General features: G+C 30.2%; 1 protein-coding gene across 1 annotated transcript in view; it reads right to left on the minus strand.

Moving 5' to 3' along the window:
• Positions 1–23196, minus strand: part of Cap (Cbl-associated protein) — a 491821-nt gene that overhangs the window by 117207 nt on the left and 351418 nt on the right. The window contains exons 8-9 of the mRNA XM_072021537.1: positions 22427–22531; positions 14563–14610 (exon numbers count right to left, since the gene is read on the minus strand). Coding sequence (XP_071877638.1) covers positions 14563–14610; positions 22427–22531 — 153 coding nt within the window. The remainder of the gene's footprint in view (positions 1–14562; positions 14611–22426; positions 22532–23196) is intronic.

The raw sequence follows: 23196 nt of genomic DNA on the forward strand, positions 1-23196 counted from the left end.
ACGCTTAGCTGTCTTATCACTTCTTGGCATCGTTCGTTTATGCTGATACACAGCATGTTAATCGATTATACATTAATTCTTATACTTGAACAACGACTACGAAATCTGGAAAGATATCTAGTGACATTGGATGCATTGGGATTGAAAGATGCACTTCGGAGGGTTTGAAACGATTTTTCCTAAGAATTAATACGACGCTGTACAAATATGCACGAACGATGCCAAAAAGTGATAAGCCAATGAGAGGACAAAGCCGAATTTATTGCTTCACTTTGGAGAAACACAGAATTCATCCGCCCTGTCTCTACGAAGAAAGTGTAAATTCGGTTTAATACTTATTTCTAAACACACTACGGAAGCATTACTAAACACACGCGCTTATCATATACATCACAAACGAAGTGCAAGTTCTACGTAATTCAAATACTATGCAATTTCGTGGTTCATCTTGGATAATTACAATGTTGGCGGATACTTTTCATTTAAAGTGTGATAGAACGGCGAAAAAGATCGTATATCAAATTTTTATAAGTCGTAGTAAAGGAAATACTTTTCTTAAAAGTAAAAAAATAAAGTTTCTATTAAAATCAACATTTATTTGTTCTTCATCTTTTAAACACAGTTTATCCTTTGATTTTTAACCGACAGAATGGAACAAAGTTAATGTGGCGAGAAGATAAATGGTTAAATTTGCAAGTTTGTTAACTGAAAATAAAGAGATGAAATTTCTGTATGTTCAGATATAAGATCATTCATGAATAATAAAATGATGTGCGGACTATTTTGTTTTGTTACAGTTACCGTGGCTGATACCAGGAACAAATGAATTAAGTACATATATATGTTAATAATGTTTAATATATTGAATGAATATGTTGAATATTCGATTACAATATAATTAAATATATGAGTTATTTCATAATATTTGAAGTAAAAAATAAAAGAGGCAAAAGAAAAAATATCGTACATCATCATCAATGTAAATTTGGAAAAGAAATTCGGATAATATGGAAAATCAATGAGCAACATATCTTTAATTACAAACAGTAGGAATACAATATATATATTATATCTAATTATAAATAATTATAAATATAATTACAATGTAATTACACGATATAACAATAATTATCTGGATCTAGGAAACATGAATAAGGGGAAAGAGATAAATAGAAAAAAGAAGAGGAGGAGAGAGGAAGACATATTGCACCGAACAGAATAAAAGAAGAAAATGTGGTAAGTTAAAATGAAGAGAAAATTGTAAACAAAAGCGTTTAATTCATAGAGTATGGTGGCAAAAAAGTTATGAAACCAGGTAATTCTTGTATTTTTCTGTGTTAATTATTCCTAAGTATACATATAACTACGCAGGATATGATATATCGTGGGCATTTAGGATTTTGGTTTGAAGAAGTATGTTTATTAAATGTTAAAGAACGAAAATTGAACAAGAAACCTAATAACTCGATGCTTTACAATTTAGCACAACACAATTCAATACAATTTGTATTGTACAACTTGTACAATATAACGCGATAAAAAACAACACGATTCGCGTTGTGGCCTGGCAATTCTTGATTTACAACTGATTGGCAAGCGATCCTGAATTTTTTAGAAAACGTCACACATACACTTGAATTTTCTGATATTAAATTCATATATATATATATATTTAAATATTTGTGAATTCCAAATTAGCAAATGTATCTATATATGTATCTTCATTTTTTATTTCATGTGTATGTATGTGAATGAGATATTTGTGTGGAAAATATGTATGATTCGTGCAAGACAGCGTTTGACCACATTTAGTAGCACGTCAAAAATGCTGAATGCATACGCGATTTTGCTGTGGACACCCGCGGATGGGACCGCGGTGCGTGTGTGAAATTTGTATAAACATTGTTGTACTATCATTTATTAATTATTTATGGAGGCAGTGGAAAACAGAAAGCATTAGTCCTCTCAACTCAAAAATTCCATAAGGCGGTTTCCGATATGCTGTTATGAATTTTAATAAGTAGGCAAGTATAATGTTTAATCTACGATTTTTCTTACAAAACACAGCGCAGAATGGTTGACATCTTCGAATGTCATAATCTGCTTCTCTACTTGTATGAGGCAAGCTGCTGCCCATATATCGTTTGGTTTGAGAATCGCTATTTCGACTGCTTAGGCTGACCTACTTCCGTTCGTGTAAGAAGGTTTGCTCGCGCATAGGGATATTTCGGCTAATTATGAATAATCAATGACTAAAAAACAAAGCCGATAACACAATTGTTTCGTCCCTGATTTTAACCTTATTTTAACTTTAAGAATCGCTCCTTAAATTCTTTTACATTTGTAACTGAAAACCTTGTATAGAATCTCCATGTGTAATTTGAGATTTCTTGTTTTAATGCTAAAAGTGTTATTATAGTGAAAATACTGTAAATGAAAACATTTATCTAAAAATACTTTGCGTTTCAAATTTTTCTTCAATGTACTTCAAAGGTATGTGTTATTTAAGAAGACTATTTTGAATGTTATGAATCATGAAATAGGTTACAGACATAGACACGTAGATATATGTATACATATAAAACATAAAATGTTATTTATGTTGGCAAAAGCTTATAGGTCAAGAAGATTAAAATTAGTATCATCATATAGAGTGGGCCATGAAACATAATCAATTTAGATCATTCTGTTGTTAGTGAATTAATCGGAAAAAATGTTTGTTTGATATAACATGGCTCAAAGACATTTTTAAGATGATTATACTAAAGTCACTTCTTCTCTTTCGGAATTTTCAAGTCCATTTTCAATTTTATTATAGATGAACCTATAATTTTGTCCACACCTATCTTTTAGTTGATATTTAAACGAATTCGACATATGTCATAACAAATATCTCTTTTACGCCTCAACCGAAGAAATATTACAAAGATATCCTGCTTCACGAACTTAGATCGATATTTGTTAAATGTTTCCTCTGCTTAGATAGACTTACCGAACATAATACTTACCGAATTCGTCTTAATATATCTTATACCCGCTGAAAGGAAGTGCAAGAAACTTAAAAGTTTCTTCATAAAAAATTGAAGACTTTGAAAATTCAAAAACAGGAAAACCTAAACAACAGAACAACAAACAACAAAAATGGAATTTATTATAATTATCTTAAAAGTCTCTTTGAACCATGTTATATCAGACAAAAAAATTTTCAATCAGTCCATTAACAACAAAACAATCTAAATTGATGATGTTTCGTGATTCATCCAATAGGTATGATATAATGTATCTATACGTATATAGAGAATTATCTACTTAACTTGGAACCCACACTTAGGAGAGCATATGAAAATGGCAACAGTGTAACATGTACGCTTACTACTCCAATCTAATGTCGTTCGCCATCTACGAGCTGTTGCTAGAAGTATAATTAGGCGAGAACACAGAGCGATTTAACTGTCGACGAAGGACTTTAAATTTGACGTCGCAATAAAGAGAAAACGATCGCTGTGAAAATGAGCCTTGCGTTTTCGCCCGACGATTTCGAATTCCCGTGTGCTCCTGAGGCCTCGAAGTAAGCAAACGCAGTTCTGTTCTCAAATGTAGCTCAATTTTTTTTCGTAACTGATATCTTGGATTATGCTTACCTAAAATGTTATTATAACGTAATTTTCTTTTATTTAAAACTGCATTCAACTGCCAAAATTATTAAAAAATTGAAATTATTCACATTCATACAAACATCAAGGTCCTTTTTCTATTCCTCCGATTAGTTTCCAATTTTGACATATAAAACATTTTTGTCTATGTTGTACATCAAAATTTATTAACGATCACTTTCTACAAATTGTCCAGTATTATCTGATTTTACATCGCTCTGTTGTAAATACATTGAATGTAAGAATATAGAACAAGAAAAGTAATTGAGATAAATAAGAATCTCATATTTAATACAGAATTAACCTAGAATTCATATTTAAATAATGCAGTTTACAAAAACAGAAATGAATTTAACCCTCGTACTGTAGTACTCGAGTTCGTTCGGACTAGTCGACAAACGATGGAAATTGTTTATTCTTTGCTTGCTTCGAAGCATCGGAAACGTAGAAGCACATGAAATCGTTGAATGAAAACATGAAGCTCGCTTTCTCAGCGATCATCATCCCCTTATTTTGACGGCAAATTTAAAGTCCACCAGCGGCTACTAAACCGCTCTGTATTCTCACCTAATTATACTTCTAGCAACAGCTAATAGATGGCGTGCATGTTACACTGTTGCCATTCTCATATGTTCTCACGTGCGCGGGTTCCGACTTAAGTGGATAACTCTGTAGTAAACATTTCTTGTATCTTCGCATATGCACGTTGTGCACGGCGCTCGCCCGACCATTATTTATAAACAGAAGATAAGCGGCCAGTGGTCCGCAACTAACACTAACTTATACGCCATAACAGACGCACGCACAACTATAGACAGAATTCATAGTTCCGTTACTAGTTGTTTTTCATGAATATCTCAGATACTATGCGAATTCAGCCCTTATGTATATAGGGAAAAATTGTTCAAATTGTCGACTTCTACAACATAGCCAAAAATAATCAAAATCGGAGTTTAGTCAGTCTTTCTGCACATCTTTTTACAGAAAATCCAGTAGGATATTGATTAACCGGAATCAATTTTCGGACGGTTTACTTTAGCGAGTTTACATACTTCTGAATCACAGTATCTGGCACATCGACGCTACCACGTAGCCGAATCACTCATTCCAATCACAGTCATATAGACTGGTTTGTACCACAGTCACATATCCGGATGTGGAAAATCTTTTGGGAAAAGGTAAGGTTTTTAATAACCGGCAAACGTTGTTCAATTTATCCACAGTAAGACGCTTTAATCAAGTTGAAAGGATTCGTTGTCTAACATGATCATATGTTTCCCACCTGAAACTATTATGTAAATCATCTATCGGCAAATCCATGCATACAATCGTAACATATGTTGAGTGAGCGGGCTGCGGCTCGCGGTCTTGCTCCCTACCCCGCTGTTTCGCAGAACTTTTTATTTAGTGGGTGGAAGCTTTAGGCTTTAGATCAACTTTTAGAATTTGGAACATCAAAAATCTACGTCTGAGAATATAAGTTGAAACAAAAACTTTATATCATAATCACAATTGTTTTAATATATTTTTATATCATAAGTATATAATAATTTAGGTGAAATTGTAGAAACGTTAACTACCCTACAATTTCAATGATTTCTGAATATGTAACTCAACATTTTGGACAATTTTTTCTATATCTATAACTTGCTTTATTTTCAGGATATTCGCGAAAATGTGCCGTCACAACTACAATGTATTTCTGTTTATCGATGTGAATCTATGGCAGCGTATGCGTAGGTTTGGTTGCAGGCCGCAAGCCGCTTCTGTTTTATTTATAAAAAATGAACACACGGCAAGCTTAAAGAAATGTCTGTTATAACTCAATTAAAAGTGAATATCATCAATGCATTGAGTTTAGGTTTGGGTTAGATTTTTCAATCTGACCGCTGTGAGGCGACCGGCTACGCTTGCGTGAAATAATAACGATTATTCTATTTCATAAAATAATATCAATTATTCATTTCCCTATTATTTTTATAATTAATTTATTATTCACGCAAGCGTTGTCGGCCGTTGCGAGGCGGCCGCACTAAGAAATCGAACCCAAACATTGATGATACTTTTAAGTGAATTATAACAGACATTTCTTGCAGCCTCACATATGCAATTGTGCACGAAGCACAAGCTTCGTTTACAAACAGAAAATAGGTGGCCGGCTGCTACAAACGCACAACTATACGCAGAAATATACATGCAAAAAGTGGTATCGGTAATACCAGCTTCCTTTGTCGCGAATGTTTCGGAACTTAAACGAGGCCGATAATTATATGTTAAGAGAGAGGTGTTCAAAATGCTGATTTCTATAACATATTTATAAATCATCGAAAGCAGAGAGGACGGAATGGTATGATATCACCTACTATTTTCATCATTTCATACCTAATCATTCAATGTTTAACAAATGAAGTTTAACTGTTTCGCGGTCTTTCTCTCTCTTTCTTTAACATAGTTGTTGGTAAGTTGGATTCGATTTAACGTGTTCCTCTATGAGAGTTTCTAGACCTGTGTATGCGATCGTGGTGTGGACTACAGTCATATTAACAGGTCTCGACACTCATACACCGAAGTGTAAGGAAAACCGATCGGTAGTGACTAATTATGAAAAATCAGCATGTAAGACAACAAATTCCGGGTTCTTGCGAGACAAACAGAGAGAGTAAAATATCTCTGTCTTTGTCTCAGACATTCATAGTATGTCACGCATGCACCTTTTTGTCTTTCGTGTTAATTTTTCCCAACTAATCACAACCGACTTTTCGGATCATTTTGCCTAGGCTTCAGTGTGAGCATCGAGACCTGTCATATAATCATGGTCGTGATTAGTTGTAAAAATTCAACATGGAAGACAAGAAGGTTCCGTGTACGAGTGATATACTATGAATGTCTCAGACAGAAATAGAAACTTTGTACTTATCTCTGTCTGTCTCGTAAGAATTTTCTCGTGTTTATTTTCCAAAATTAGTCACGATCACTACTTAATTTTCGGACAATTTTCCTTACACAGCATCGAAACCTGCTTATATGATCATGATTTTGTCAATGCTTTTGGTATAGGAGCGCCTAGACTTGTTTACATAACCTTGATTAAGACATCTAATATTTCATATAAATTGAATGCTCTTCGCTGCTGATTTTATTATATATCTGTTATTTTATTCGCGTTATATGTATCTTATAATGTAAGATACTAAATACTAAAATTATAATTTAAGATTTTTTATTTTTAGTTTTCCAGTAAATGTAACCAGAGTCCTAATATTTATGGGCGGCAATTTATATAAAAACTAATTTCTATTTTTGTCAATTTGAATCAAAAGCTAAATTAAGATTAAAATTGGTGCTTAGTATCTTATTTTCTTTCCTCTTCTCCTAAAATTGATATAGAAGAATTTTTCTAGAATGGATACATCATTATGTATCATTACTTAATTATCAAGCTGAATAAGGATTCAACAGACGTGTTGATTTGTACAAATAATAATTATCATTTCTCTCGTATATTGCAATATACAATATGCGTATTTAGAATCTATCCGTTATTTTTTTTCTTTTTTTAATCATTGTCTGAACCTGATAGTGGAAAAATAGGTTAGAGTTTTTGAAAATAAAAATAAAACATTTCGGTTAAATATTACCTTGATTTAGAATGTTTCTATTACCATAACTTAGTTAAAGATTAACTTATGTTAAATATACCGATGTTATCACAATAAGATTTTCATTATAGCAACAATAATCTGCCGGAAAGTTATTATAATTAGAAGCAATTAAGAATTAGTGATGAACATTGTTCGGGATTTTGGATGACTCTCAGTTAATGACTTGGACAGCACATCAGCCTTTTTTGGGAAAGTCTGAAGTTCGTACCTGCCAAGTTGTAAACTTTACGATAAGGATCTCATCATGAAGCTAATTAACAACCTAAGTGCTCGATGGATCCGTTCTAAAGTAAACATCTGGTATTATTCAGCAACACCAGAGAAAATTGAGAGGAATAGATTCCCATCCCATAAAAACTACGGCGAGGAGGAAAATCCCAGACGGACAGCTACTATATAAGGACCAGGTTAGTTTTCTTCCAGGAGTCTTCAAACAGTCTCCACCACACAGTTATACTCTTCGTGTTATACTAAACAGTGCAAATAAATCAACTAAAGACAACATTACTCTGCATCTTTAATCTACTTCCACCTTAAGCAACCTGATCAGTTGCAACCTGATTGTTGACCGACCAGTCAAAAGAAACATTACGATCTTCCTTGCATAAGCTTAGGCTCTGTTCTAATCGGATGTTGTACATTGAGAAGTTCGATAGTCAGTCCGTGTCCATATACGTCAGACGCACGGATACTTAGAAAAGGATTGTGCGGAAGGAGCTGTGGAAGCAGAAAAAGACAATAAATGTGATTAATGGCTGTGATAATGCGATGTAGAAAAAGGAATATTCATAAGTCCAACACTTGAGAGGACTGCACAGTATGTGCGCACAGTGGGGACACGTTTTCGCCTCCGTATCGACGAAGTAATATTAATGTAATAACAAAACTTTTTTATTTTAAATCTTTTGTTAACATTATTATAAAATTAGGCAGTATGGCTATATTCATATACTTTTATATAAAATTTACTATAAAATTTTATAATAATATCGTGTTTGGTCTGATTATACTCTTGAAAATCTTATCAATGTATTAGTGAGATTTTTATTAACAAAAGATTTAGAATAAGAAAGTTTCGTCGTTGCATCACTGTTGTCTCGCCGATACAAAGGCGAAAGCAACGCCACTACGCGGCCATCTTAAGCACCCGGAGTCAGGTCAATGATTATTTTCGCATGAAACGATCGCTACCAATGGTGGATAGTTCGTTTTTCTACGTTGCCTTTTTATACGTTGCATTGTCGTACGACTGACTTGCTCCTTCGATCTTGCACTAATCCTTTTCTATGTCATTATATGCGTGACTTATATGGAAGCTCGAAATACGAATATTGTCGTAGGATTGAATGTTTATCGATTAGTCGGTCTTGTCGCTGTAGTGCTGTGCGATATCCAGTTACGACCTAGGATAAGACACAGTTTAAGAGAAAGAAACGATACTTAACGCTGAATTTCAAAATTATGTTACTTTTTATCCGGACCGGAAAAGAAGGAAGGTATCTCAATTTGATGAGTTTTGTTTTTAATGTATGTTCGCAGATTTCTCCGAAATGGCTTGACCAATCAGAATGATTCCTTTTGCATCGTATGAGGTACGTTTTCAGAGGTATATTCAAAAGGGTATGTTCTCCCATTGGTCCCATTAGTTATTAAAGAATTTTTCACATTTATTTATCGTCAAGTACTGTTTACTATAGAAATCTAATTTTTTAAGTACATTTGTCGATTGCTCTGTACTAGAATAAGCTATCGGGGTAAAATCTTCCATATCTTGTAGGGATACTTCACCGATTGGTCTTGTTCACATTTTTTCAATTTCTTCATTTTTAACTATTTTTATTGCAAATGACCTATTATTATTCACCGATTTCATTTCATTGTGTCATCCATTTCTTTTCATAGGCTTGTCTCTCAAAGTTGACTTGACCCGTGTCTTTTATTATCTCCTCGTTTTAAGCATACTTGGCTGTTTCTTTATACATTGGTTGTAGGAAGTGGACTTCAGCTGTTTCTTTGTGAGAGAAGTTCTCATAATCTTTGCATTTCTCAAGCGCTCTTTCGTCATACAGAATTTTGTTCGATGCTCAATCAGATATGGCTTGGCGATCTAACTTTTCACACGAATAAGAGCATCGTAAATTTGGCCCTTTAGAAAACTCTTTTTTCCAAGATCAATTACGGCCCTATTCTGTAATTACGGTTTTATATTAAATTAAAGGTTCCTTGTAATTGCGGTTACTATCCAGCTTAGGACAAACGATAACATTCTTCGTTCAATATCTCCATCGCTTTTTGTCATCTGAAATGTTGCTACTATCGGAGATATTGGAATGTAGCCATCGGAATTTTGAATATCGAATGCGACACTCCGCAATTACTTCTTCTTCGTGTACTGCATTGAAAGCAGCGGGCTGGGCAAGCGCTGCTTCAATAATTCATTCTGTATGAACAAACCGTTCGACGGTAGCGTTTCTCAATATAGACTTTAACTCGTGTTTACATCGCAGGAAACATTGATCTGCGAATTCGTTTTCAGGCATAAATCTCCTTTCACTGCGCGATGGTATGTAACACACTATTAAATTTTGAAATACTCTCCTCTATCACTATTCAAAATACACGTAATATCGATGCGGAGTACAGCTGGTTTATTCCTTATCCGCATGCGGGGCTGGGGAGTCCACATAAATTTTTATTCTCTAATAAGAATTAAAAATTGAAAGGAATAACAAATAGATACAAATAAGTGACATTTTTAGTGATAATGAAAATCATTTTCCGTTGGCTCTGTAATATTGATCGCTACACTAAAAAATGTGAAATAAAACATTTTTTGTCCAAAAATATTACTGAATTCGAAATGCGCTAAAAAGTATGAAATAATTTCTGTTTTATTCCTATTTTATATAGATACATATGCAACAACGTTTAAGGTCATTCATTCACTTACTAAACAACATATTAAATATTTTCTCTTCACTTTTAGTTTTTAACTCTCGAAAACCATTGTTTTAGTTAGGACACAACCCATAATAAAACGCATTTATAAAATACAGCATGATTTTTCACATGATTTTGCAAGAGCGAGATACACATGCATATAATTTCTCTCTACCCATCAAATTATGAAGATAAATGAACAAAATTTTCATAATAGCTCGAAGAGTGCCTCTGCATTATTTTCATAATGACAATTCGGAAATCGCGTTTTTTGAGTTATGACGTTTCCAAGTGTGTGATATATATATATATATATATATATACAAGGTGTCCGATTTTAATCTATAAATGCGAATTACTAGTAAGCTATATGCTATATGAAAAAAATGTTCAGACAAGAATTGAGTCGCATCGAGGAGGACATAACTATTAAATCCAATTACTCTTTCTACAGATGAACACGTACAAATCATACAAAGATGACACCTTTTCTTAAATGGAATCATTTAATTTTTAATACGCTAGATCAGTCTTGATATTGTCTATAAAAAATCATTATCCTTATTTATTTCAAAGAACTATTAGTTTAGTAGATATTTTAACTTTTATTTTATAAAATCTATCGTATGAAATACAGGGGAAGACGTAAGGCACGACTTTTGTATTTGTTTTTCTTGTCTTCGATTACACATTACTTCACAATAATGGTAATTTAAACGATCGATAAATCTAATTACACGAATAAAACAAATACTTATGAAAATATATTTCTCAGAGTTGAAAACACAAGGAAGAATAACCAAACTAAGGGATGAATTGCAATCTAATTATTTTTCATATACAAAATGTTTACGTATTAGAGTAACCGAAAAGGGGGCGATTCCTCGTGTAAAAGATAGTCAAAAATATAGCACAACAGTTTTTCATACTTCGGTGTGTTTTTGAGAAAATCGAGTTCGCATTCAATTAGCCGCAACAGCTCAATTTACCTACTCTAACTACTAACTATCGTTACTTGTACTCATATTTATAAACAATATCAATCAAGACCAGGTATAATTGTCAATAACGTTATTGGCTTCAATGATTTATTTATTTTAATTGTTTATGAATTTAACAAAAGCGCGAATATTTTATTATACACATTTAAAGTTTTAGAAACTAATTTCTTAAGTATATATTGTAGTTTCAGTAATTTTAAAGTAAAATTTAACGGATTTAAACGATTACAAAATCTAATCTCAATTTCAGAAATTAGTATATTTAAATTGTTGTTATGGTTTGAAATATGTTACTACATCTTATTCTTCCAAATTTAAAAAATAACGAGATCAATATGTATAAGAAAAATATATTTTTTCTTATTAAAATAACGATCATAAATAAAATATGCCTAAAGGATTTTTCATACGTAATTCAATTAAAGAATACGATAAAAAATTTCGAATCGGGTGTACAATATGTCGACATAAACCTCCTATAAGTTAGAAATCTTTTCCAATATTTATATCTTTTCAAATATCTGATCACATCGTTGGAGCTATTTATTGATATAAAAGTGGAACAAATATACCTTTTCATATTTTTCTATATTCCTTTATCACTACTTTACCCGTGAGAAATCGTCTGAACATATATATACGCTACTTCGTGAAAAGATTTTTTAATTTCTCAATAATTCTTACACAAAAGTATATCTAAATTTTTACTTTAATAATATGTAGTGATCCTGTGAATAATCATGTAATCATGATCATAGTGACTAATATGGACGATTAAAATGAACAATCCATTGTTTTTCGCAGAAATTTTATAAACTTATAGTGATGTATTTTTGGAAATTTGGAGATTTGAATGATTTTTAGTCAAGTAGATCAATAAAGTTTTCTTTTTACTGCATGCATTTATATTTTTCATATAGCTTTCAGTTTCATCTCTTTGCTATATGCTTTCACCAGAACTTCTAATATAAACAAAAATTCAGAAGTAATTTATTAATTTTATTAAGCATCAGTATAATTCTGGAAGATACTTTTGATCTGAAGATTAACTGATTCACTGGCCTTTTTAAAACTTCATTGTTTTAAATTTCATTCTGTTCTTATCAGAGAATTCTAAAATTAATTATTTTGAGCAGTGTATAATCTTTAATAAATTCGAAAATTTGATAAGAAGACGGCGAAGTCGTCTCGTTCTTTTCATTCATCGCTCGAAGGAGTCTATAAGATTTGGGAAAACAATTTTGATTTTACAAGCATCGATTGCGACAGTAAGATAAACAGCAGTTCATTTGGTGGGAACGTTCATAAAATTAGAAATTCGTGGGCGTCGGTATTAAGATACGTCTAATTATAATTGACCGAGAGGTCATTATATTAAATTATATTATATTAAAGTATAATGCTGTAGGGATTTTCTAGAACAATTTATCACGTTCTATGGCAATTTTCATTTCGAATTATTTAAAAATTATACGCCAGAAATTGAGTGGTGTTAATGAGCATTAATGTAACTTGCTTGCCTACATGCAACAGACGTACTAGAAAGATTCAAACAAGAGATACATACCAATATTATACGGACGTGTTAGGAAAAATTATCAGAAGGATAAATTATTTACTGTCTATTTTGTTTTCGCCTTATTTAATTGCAAAACGATTTTAGTAAACTAAAGAATATTTTTGTTGTACATATAAATTCATATGTATGTAAATATTTTATCTTGTTACATGTTTAACATATGAAACACTTAATGAAATGTTTAATAGCGATTTGATTTTTCTAAATTAAACCGTATTGATTTCTTTTAGGGATACCTAATATTATACATCATTAAAAACTTATTAATATCTTTAAGAATTATTACTTCATTATAATCTTAAAAGTATACAAAACCCATAGGTACATTCAATATTTTAGTAAAACATTTCATCACTTGTAATAAAATAACACATAACTTTTTCTTCTCTATATCACCTGCATCACTGGATTGCTACTTTAATCAATTATAATACTCGTATTATTAGATTTTCTATTATGTTTTTTGTTTTTTGGTTCTAAGTGTGTCAAAAATTCCATAAAGAAATGAGTTTTCCATTTAATTTATTCCAAATTTTTTCAACGAGATTTACATCAATAGTTTATAATATAGATAAGTATGATTTTAATTTATCACGTTCTGCTAACTCTTTCACTTTTTCAGATAGCTTTCACATGATTTTGCTGTACACCAGGATCATTATCTTAACTAATAATTTATTAGTAATAAAAATCTAAATATTTTGTATATATACAGATTGCTAAGGAATATCTAATATCTATGTATGGTGGTGTATAGGTATATGCAAAGAGAGTGTTCCTATTTGAATTTAAATAGAAAAATAAATTATATATTATTACATTTTATGTATATATTGAGTTTCTTTAAAGTAATTTCAGTACATAACGTAAGAATCATTTAATTAATAAATCACGAACAAATGAATAATCATGATTATTGCTTTATACTTTGATGTGTAACACATCTTAATGAAATATGTAATGCTATGCATCTATATATCCAACTTTATTTTTATACTCCATATGTCTACAAAAAATAATTTAAATTTTGTACGACAATTGCATTATTATTATTGGTTATGAAGATCAAAGAAATATTTATTCCTGCTAACATTTCATGTGAACAGATAAGCTTCAATATTTAACACATATAATCGACAAGTAATTACAAACATGCATATCAAAAAATACAGAATATGTAAATAGTTAAAGTTACATTAGCCAATTTTTAATTTGGGAATTCGCCATTCAACAATATCATACAAAATATTTTCGTAAAATCTCAAATCTACTACATTTTAAACATGCAATAAATTATGATATGTTCTCATTAAATAATCTGGACTCCAAATCTTTGTGGATGGAATTAAAAAATATTTCTAAGAAATTAATATCATATATAGTAACTAAGTAATAGAACCACTTTCAAAAAATGACTTTACGTTCTCCTAGAGTCAGGTAACAAATGAAAAATTCAATAATATTACAGAATATTTTGATATGAAAACTATGTGAAAAAATTCCGTTTAAAAATATTATAAATCCTATCTTAAATTTATTGCAAAATTACCTTTTAAATCACAGAAAAATTTCATATTCTGTGGTGATATAATTATACCTTTGTAGCAATAGTTACAATGCTAATACATACAAACGTATTTGTTAGACATCATATTTATTTTTTAATATACAATTTGTAATAATATAAAGCATTCTGTTAGTCTCACACGTTTCGTTTGCAACTTTACCTGGTGTTGCGGAAGAAGCTTTAAACGTAGGAGCGAACATAACGTTCTCTGAAAATATCAATAAGTACTTTAAGGATCCAAACTCATAATTTTACTTGTTGTTTACTAAAAATAGATAAGGTAATTGGCAATAATTTATTTGGAAAATTCTGAACCATAAAAGTATTCCATTTATACGAAAATTGTCGAAACTCTTTGATTATAAATAATGACAAAATGAACGAAATCTATAAAAAATTTTGGACTGTTTTACGTATAATAAACTGAACACAAGACTGTTCTTGCATATAGCGGATTGGCGTTTGCGTTTCTCAAATTATAAGTACTTAAATATTTGACTGCAGATGTTTATGTACATTCACATTTTTGAAAATATAATTAAGAAAATAGAACCTCGATCAAAAATTATGTTATCCAAGAAAGTACTATACTTTGGATATTTTATATTTTTTTTATCTTTGCATCTTCATTATTGCATTTTCAAATTTCCTGTAAATACATAAAAATCCGCAGTCTACTAATTATCATCGTCCTATAGAACTTATAAAATATTTTCTAATAACGTAATATTTACAAAATAAGTACTCAAGTGACCGTCGCATTTTATGATGTATTATTTTATTTAATTATTAAACAAAATATATTTTCGTAATATTTATACTTTTAATTTAATACTACGTTTTTTTTAATTACTTGAACATTTTGAGGTATTTGCTATTTTCCTGATCATTTATTTATCTTAATATTTGATTTTATGGATGAGGAACTCTTTAGACGTATCTGCTTTCTAACATATATGCTCATCAATCACTTTGTCTATTTCAAATACACTATTTAAAGGTGATATCCGCATTGATAATGTGACCCGGGAAGTATGACATTACTTCTCTTGAAGGCACAGCGTGAGTTTCCGAACAAAAAACAGAGAAACTTTCCTCGAGTAAACTCTAAAAATAATAGATACATAGGCATTATATACTTACTTTCTCCTCCCTTCCGGTCATGGGCTTTAAAAAATTAATTTCCTTTCTAACCGTACGCATATATAATCACATAATGTATGAGTAAGTACTAAGAGAATATAGGGACTGCGCTTAAATAACATTGACCTTAATCTTTATATTCACAATTAAACAAATATCTTAAACATGTAAGTTTTGGCTTGTATCATTCATAAACACATGGGTAGATTTAGATAAAAATTTACTGTTCATAAGATATTTACTGCTCATAATTCGTAATTCATAATTTAGTCCATAATTCATACTTAAATTTTATTACATTAAGATATTATATAATAGAAAGTATTTGTGTTAAAATAATCTCATTATGGATTATAAATTTTAAATATTTTGTATAACTGAAAAATATTTTTCAGTTTGTTTTCACTTGTTTTATTGGATAATACATGTATAGAATAGATGCACTCTTATAATGAAAGCAGTCACTATTTTGTTACCTTAAATCGTGATAAGGAACGTACTAAACAGGTCTTAAATTGCTTCTTTATAAGAACGATGCAGGTCATTAATATAGAAGCAAGCTTAATGAGCTTCGAAAGCTCGAAGCAAAAATAAAAGGAAAAGAGATAACAGGACGTACAAAGATGGAAAAGTTCACATGTAGAACATAAAATATTCCTCAAAGTACGATATCTATGCAATGGCTTTTTACATTTTAGAGTTCCCTTAATATCGAGTCATTAATTGAACATAATTAAAAAATTAACTGTCATTACACTATAAAAGAAACTTTTAAACTTTTTATTACCTAATGTAATTAAGAAGTAAAATTTATCATAAACTTTTATTCTTAACTATTTTGCCATTTCAGTAGGTGTATTTATGTCCTCTTGATTTAGAAACTACGTAAAATAGTGAAACAGTATTAATATTCTTATATCTAATATTAAATAGTATGTTTTAATTTAACTTAAAGAAAAAATAGCAATGAATTCCCTTTTTTTTTTTTTTTTTTTTTGAAAAATATTTAGTCCTTTGTATAAATAGGGTATGAAATCTTTCTCTTGCTGAAATAAAGCTTATCGTAAATTTCCATATTTATACGTCACAGATTGAAAATGAATATGCTAGAGATATATTAGATAATTACTTAATTGCTGAAATTTTCGGCTATATAGATTTTTACTTTATCAACATAATCTAAAAGTAATATCTAGAAGAATTTAAGTTAATATTGAATATAAGATCATTGAAAGTAAAAGAAAACCGTACAACAAATAAACATTGTTATACATATAGTTGCATAATATTAATTAAAAGTTTTTCAAAATAATATTTTTCGAATATGAAATAAACAAATTTATCTAAACAGAAACTTTTGCAGAGCGCTGTATTCAAATCGAATAAACAGGAGCAATTGATTGGTAAAAAGTAAAAGCTTAATTATCGTCGTCCAAATTGAATTTCGCGACCGGAAGGAACCTCAGGAGCGGAAGACGCCAGTCCCTGACAAACGAAAATAGCACGCGTCTTCTGCCTTGAACACACGTATATTGCAATTTCGTGCAATCTACGAAGCGGTAACGTGACACCTTTATGTAATCGAGGTCCGCCAACCAACAAGCTCTACTGCACATTTTCCTCTATGTGTTTGCTAAACACTATCAGGTATCACGAATTTTTCAGTTTTAACACCCACTTCTCGATGTTCTTAATAAATTCAATGTGTCGGTTAAGAGTTCATATTCGTGAAATGTATTATATAATAAATGTAATATATGTATGTAACGTGTAAATATTTACGGACGCTTCTTACAAATCCTTATTCGATAAAGTAATGAGAGTTGAGTTTGTCTCAAATACGATCTTGCGTTTTATAGAGTTTAAAATTTAACCGGTGCTTCGATTGGGAATGGCGATTAGCGCCATAAATTAACGTTATTAGTAAGTGATGAAGAAATACGTTTCGATTGTCATTTTCTTTCTTTAATTTAAGAATTTAGTTTGAAAAATCAATTATACTGGAGCTTCTTTTATTACAGAATTATTTCTACTCTGGACATCGAATTTATACAGGGTGTTCCAGTATTAATTGTACAATCTAGAAAGAGTAATTATACATGAGAAAACAAGGTTGAAAATATGGAATAAATTTTTTTTTCATTTGAGGCTTTGTTCTTGAGAAAATCGACTTTGAATTTCCTCCGAATATGCATGCACTTGACTATGTCGGATTAACATTTAAACGGATTACGGTACAAACCATATGCCATAGATTTATGGGTAATAATAACGCATGTAATTCTTAAGATTCACTTTATTAATGCAAAAATTGTTGAAAATGCTGGCCACTGTACTGCATACAGAGATGTGCCTTCCGAATTACATTTTCGTGCACGGTTTCTAACGTATTTTTCGTTTTCAGTTCTTCAAACGCCAAAATGATCCTCATTTTTAATTATGAAGGACTCGTGTTGTCCTCGAAATAAACTTTTCATTTAGTATGATCCCATAGATAAAAATCAAGGGATGACAGGTCCGGTGATGGCGGAGGCCGAGTTACCATACCAAATTTAATTCGGGGAGCATACCTGTGTATGTAGTACGGTAGCCAGCGTTTTCAACAATTTTTGCATTAATAAAGTAAATTTTAAGAATTACATGCCTTGTTATTACCCCTAAACCTACGGCATATGGTTTATATGGTGATCTGTTCAACTACGACATAGTCAAGCGCATGCGTATTCGGAGGAAATTCAAAGTCGATTTTCTCGAAAATAAAATCTCAAATGAAAACAATTTATTTCATATTTTCGGATTGTTTATGTACAATCACCTCCTTCAGGTTGTATCATCAATAGTGGGTCACCTGTACATATTAAATAAAATATTTATATGAAATTAAATATTCATGTATTATGTATGTATATAAGTCTCCTAAATAAAGAATCTAAACTATAAATGAATTTATATAATCATATTTAAACTTCAATATTTGATTAAAACATTATTTAACGATATTTTATAGTATAATTAAATAAATCCTTAATCAAAGTCTTAATATTTAAGGCGGTGTTTATACTACAATATTTAATATACAAAAAAGAAATATATAAAAACATAAGCAAATAGATAGAATTGATATAGATAACACGTACATAAATACATTGTACATATTTACAAGTACGTATTTATTCGTCATTATATCTACAAGTATTTTCAATTATACTTTCCAATAGAATTCCGAAACAATAAGTGATTTCTCCCACAATACTACTAAAACTTGTTGAAAAACCTACTTGTATTTGTACAAATTTCAAAATCACCTTAATCTCCATCGAAAATACAAAATGCATCATAGGAAGAATTAAAAGAAAAAGAAAGTTAACATTAAAAGAAATTATTTTACTAATACTTGTTTTTCACTTATAACGTTCGTTATAATTTTCAATCAATAAACTAACTTTTTTACGAAATTATCAAATATTATGGAAAGTATATCTCTACAAACAGAATTAAATTAACAAATGCTTTAATTTTCATCGAAAACAAAATATTCACAGATTTGACGAATCATACAACTAATCTTGAGGTGAAATATTCAATAAATAAACCAGTATCCTTGCAAAAATTATGCAGAACTGTTGGAAGCACATGTGTCTACACAAACATAGTCACTTTAAAAGATAAAGACGGAAATCCGTATAGCGCGCTGAAACGGAAACGTCGAGTGATCGTTCGAACTTTAAAGCATCCCCCATTTTAAAGCGGCGTTCACAGGACAACCTGTTGAACGAGTCCTTAAGACGACGCGACGTCGTGACAAAAAGTCCTTCTTCCACACACACCATATTTTTAAGCGATTGATCTCAAAATTTTTTTAATAATGTAGACACTCACTTTTTTCCAACATTGTATGCCCTTTGTTGTTCCGGTTAATCGGCGAAAATTCGCAGCAGATAACGCGATTACGAACGAACTTCGAAGAATAACCACGGACTGCGAAGCGTCACGATGCCTGATGGCAACGCCGCGCCGCGCCGCTGTCGCGCTACCACCATCATCACCACACGCTCTTCGACTCGTTCGACTACGCAGAAGCCGGTAATTCAAAATAGTAGCGTGACGTGGCTCCTCGTAACGCACGAAAATTCGTATCGAACCACGATCCTTGGTCTCGGGTCAAACATAAATGTTACAACGCGTATACTGGCTCGCAAAAGTATTTCAACCCTTACAATTCAAAAATTTTATCTATTTATGTTGTGTGTGTTACATGAAAAACACTTTGTAATAATTTCATCAGTGCTATAATAAGTAAACTTTAAAACTAATATGAAAATGTATATGAAAGTTACAAGATATTCGTTGCAAATTATATTTAGTAAAAAATTGGTATAAAGCATAAACTGCCATTTAGAGCATACAGTAATTTTTAAACATCACCCACCGAATATAATAAATGTTTAAATACCATGATTCCATGATTTTTGCGAAATACATACATGTTTACACTAAATATCTTGTAACTTTTATGTACACTTTCAGATTTATTTCAAACTTTACAACATAGCTATGATAGTGGAGTCTCATTCGTCTATAGGTTTAACATAATAAATAATAATAAACTCATAGGTTAATGAGATTGCAAAATTTTTCGTATAACACACATAATATATTCATCAAATGGTCTCTATAAGTATTCGAATACTTTCTTCAGCAATTGTATATATCCTTTTTTCCCTCTTTATTTACCTTCTACACGGTATCTACGGTCGGTGTGTAGAACTTTGCTTTTCTTAACTTCGGTTTAACGAACAGTGAGCATGGAGTAACGCAGAGAATAAATGCAGCTGAACCGTATGCCAAACATCAAATTAATGTTTACCTTTTAGGTAAAGTTTTGTATTTTATACAGGTTTGATGTGATAAAAATTAACGAATGTTGATTTCTTACGATAGAAACATATAATATAGATATATAAAGCGAGGCACTTTGTAAGTAAGCTATAGGAAAAAAGTACAATCGAATCTCAATTATCAGAACTCCGATTAATGGAACGATTAATTACTCCCATATCGATTATGGGGAAATTAGGAAATTAAAATGTTTTTCTTTCTGTCTAATACTACCATTTATAAAATAGTTTAAAATACGATCTTTCCTCAGAGGGAAACGAGTTATTCGATTAATAAACTTTCTTTCATTTTTCAAAAATCATAAATTAATCTAACATAATTAGTTAGAATAATTAAGGTTCCACTTTAACTTATTGTAATGTCATCTAATGAAATTTATTTCAATGTCATCTATACTGCAAAGCAGAGCACTGTAGCTATTTATAAGAATAAATATAAATTTGATTTTGTTATTAAAAAAGAAATGTCGTAATGATTCTTAACATTGCAAAGTGCTAACTAATTTTTGTTCGTAATATTTTGTATCAAATTGCGGAAAATGCTCAAAACATCGTGGCAATTGGAACACTAGGAGTATCTATTTTTAGAGATTTTACGATGTATAATATATTTTTTATGTTCCAATTGGAAGCATAATACTCTTGAATCATAAAAAGGAATTACTATCGTTTCTGTATGAATGATAAATTGTTTTGATAGATGATAATTCTATTTGATTATATTATCGTCCAATTTACTCGATGATGTTCTGAAATTGTATTAATCTTATTCAATTTAAATCTACGTTACCAGCTTAAAACTGTGTGAGAATTTATAGTATAGCATTGAATTATAAAATATTTGCAATTATATAAAATTCTTTATCTTGGATACTTTTTGGTTTTGCTTTTCTTCCAATTCCTCCTAATCGGTAAATAATACCAATAAGCATGCTGCGGTTGTTTATGCATCTATGTTTAAAGTTTAAATGTACGAAAATACACAAAACGTATAGAATATATAAGAATATACAAAATATCCATAGTAAAATATTCAAAATATATAATATTTAAAATATAATAATTTATATTTAATATAATATAATTTCATTTTCTTGTGTTCATAAAATAATGAATCTGCATAAACATCTATAATTTGCTGATGACAAATAACATAATCTTTTATTTATTGTACGTGCTCGTACTAAATAGTGTAGATCACTGTTGGCCTACATAGCACGGAATGCGTTAATTATATCTTTGAGTACAGTTTCACAAAAAACGTTGAACTCTATTCAATTACACGGGTGTAAATTAAAGTAACATTCGTAAAAATTTTACATTTCCCAGGTTGATTTTGTTACCCTCGCATTAATTTATTGGTTTTGTTAACATTTTATTATTTTATTTACTTTTATAATTATTTGTAAACTTTCTCATTATTCTATTATTTAAACATTAAATTGTTTCTGGTAGCTTTGTGTAGATTACATAAAAACTGTAGTATTTTCCCAAAATTGTACTGATTTTTTTATATCACTAATCACCTTATATCATATATTCTTGAAAATGTACCTTGAAAAAATAGTTAATTTCCATTCCTTGTGTATTATTGTAAAAATTAGTAAATAGGTGTTATTCATTACTGGAACAGATAGGTGTTTCAGAAATTCAAATGAAAGAACGAAAGAAATTCATTATGGAGAACCAAGTTCCTTTAACTTTGATAAAAGAATGAATAATTGAATGGAAAAAAATAGTTAATTAGAAGATGTACAAATTATAATAAATACAAGATGTCAGATTAGGTATTTCATTAAATTTTTAAATAAGTTGTATGCATACCTGAAATCAAAAACTAAAATACATATTTATAAAATAACTAAGTATTGTAAAAACTAATTTACTATCTATGTTATCTTCCCATAATATCTTTTTATATTTTTCATCAATTTTTCAGTAAAACGCATGCTGTAATTAACTAAGCAAAATAATGAAACGCACCTTTCCCAAACAGAAATCCCTTGCCGAATTTCAAAGCATTGTCAATCTCGTGCAGAAGATCGGTCTCATTATCACTTTGCCTTGTGTCAAAATCATAACCACATCCTTAAAAAAAAAAGCATGCCAAAGCGGCCCAAAAAATAAAATAAGTAAAAAATAAAACATATTACTACAATTTAATAACGTAAAGTGCCATTGATTGATTTTTAAAAGAATTAGAAATTATTCATGGAATATTTATTCTTCTCCTTGCCGGCCTAGAAAAGTTAAAAGTGATCTCATAGTTACTAGACTCGAATAGTTCTTTATTTTTAACAGTGATCGAGTAAGATAAGCTTCCAGAAAGTCTGAATCTACATTTTCTGTGTCGCGATAAAACACTAAAACTAATAGTGCTTTATCCTGAAATTTTAACTTCTAATTAATTTATGTTCGATATTGTGTACATATAACATTATACTTTAACAAGTTATTAATTAATGAAGCAATAGATGTATTTGTTTTCAATAAAACAGTGAAATCTTAGTGTATTATATTTTCTTTACAAAAACAGTATATTTATACTATTAATAATCGAATTAATGAAGGAAAAATATTATACATAGTTTAAGAAAAACTCAATCCTGAAGTATTATAAATAAGAGATAAAATTCTTAATATTTTATGATATTTATAAATGTCATATTAATATGTTTTATATACTGATATTTATTATAAATATTCCACTATTGTTGCTATGTTAATGAATGAATATAAGCCATGCTATATAA

This window comes from Bombus fervidus, chromosome 19, assembly GCF_041682495.2.
Source record: "Bombus fervidus isolate BK054 chromosome 19, iyBomFerv1, whole genome shotgun sequence".
NCBI classification, from domain to species: domain Eukaryota; kingdom Metazoa; phylum Arthropoda; class Insecta; order Hymenoptera; family Apidae; genus Bombus; species Bombus fervidus.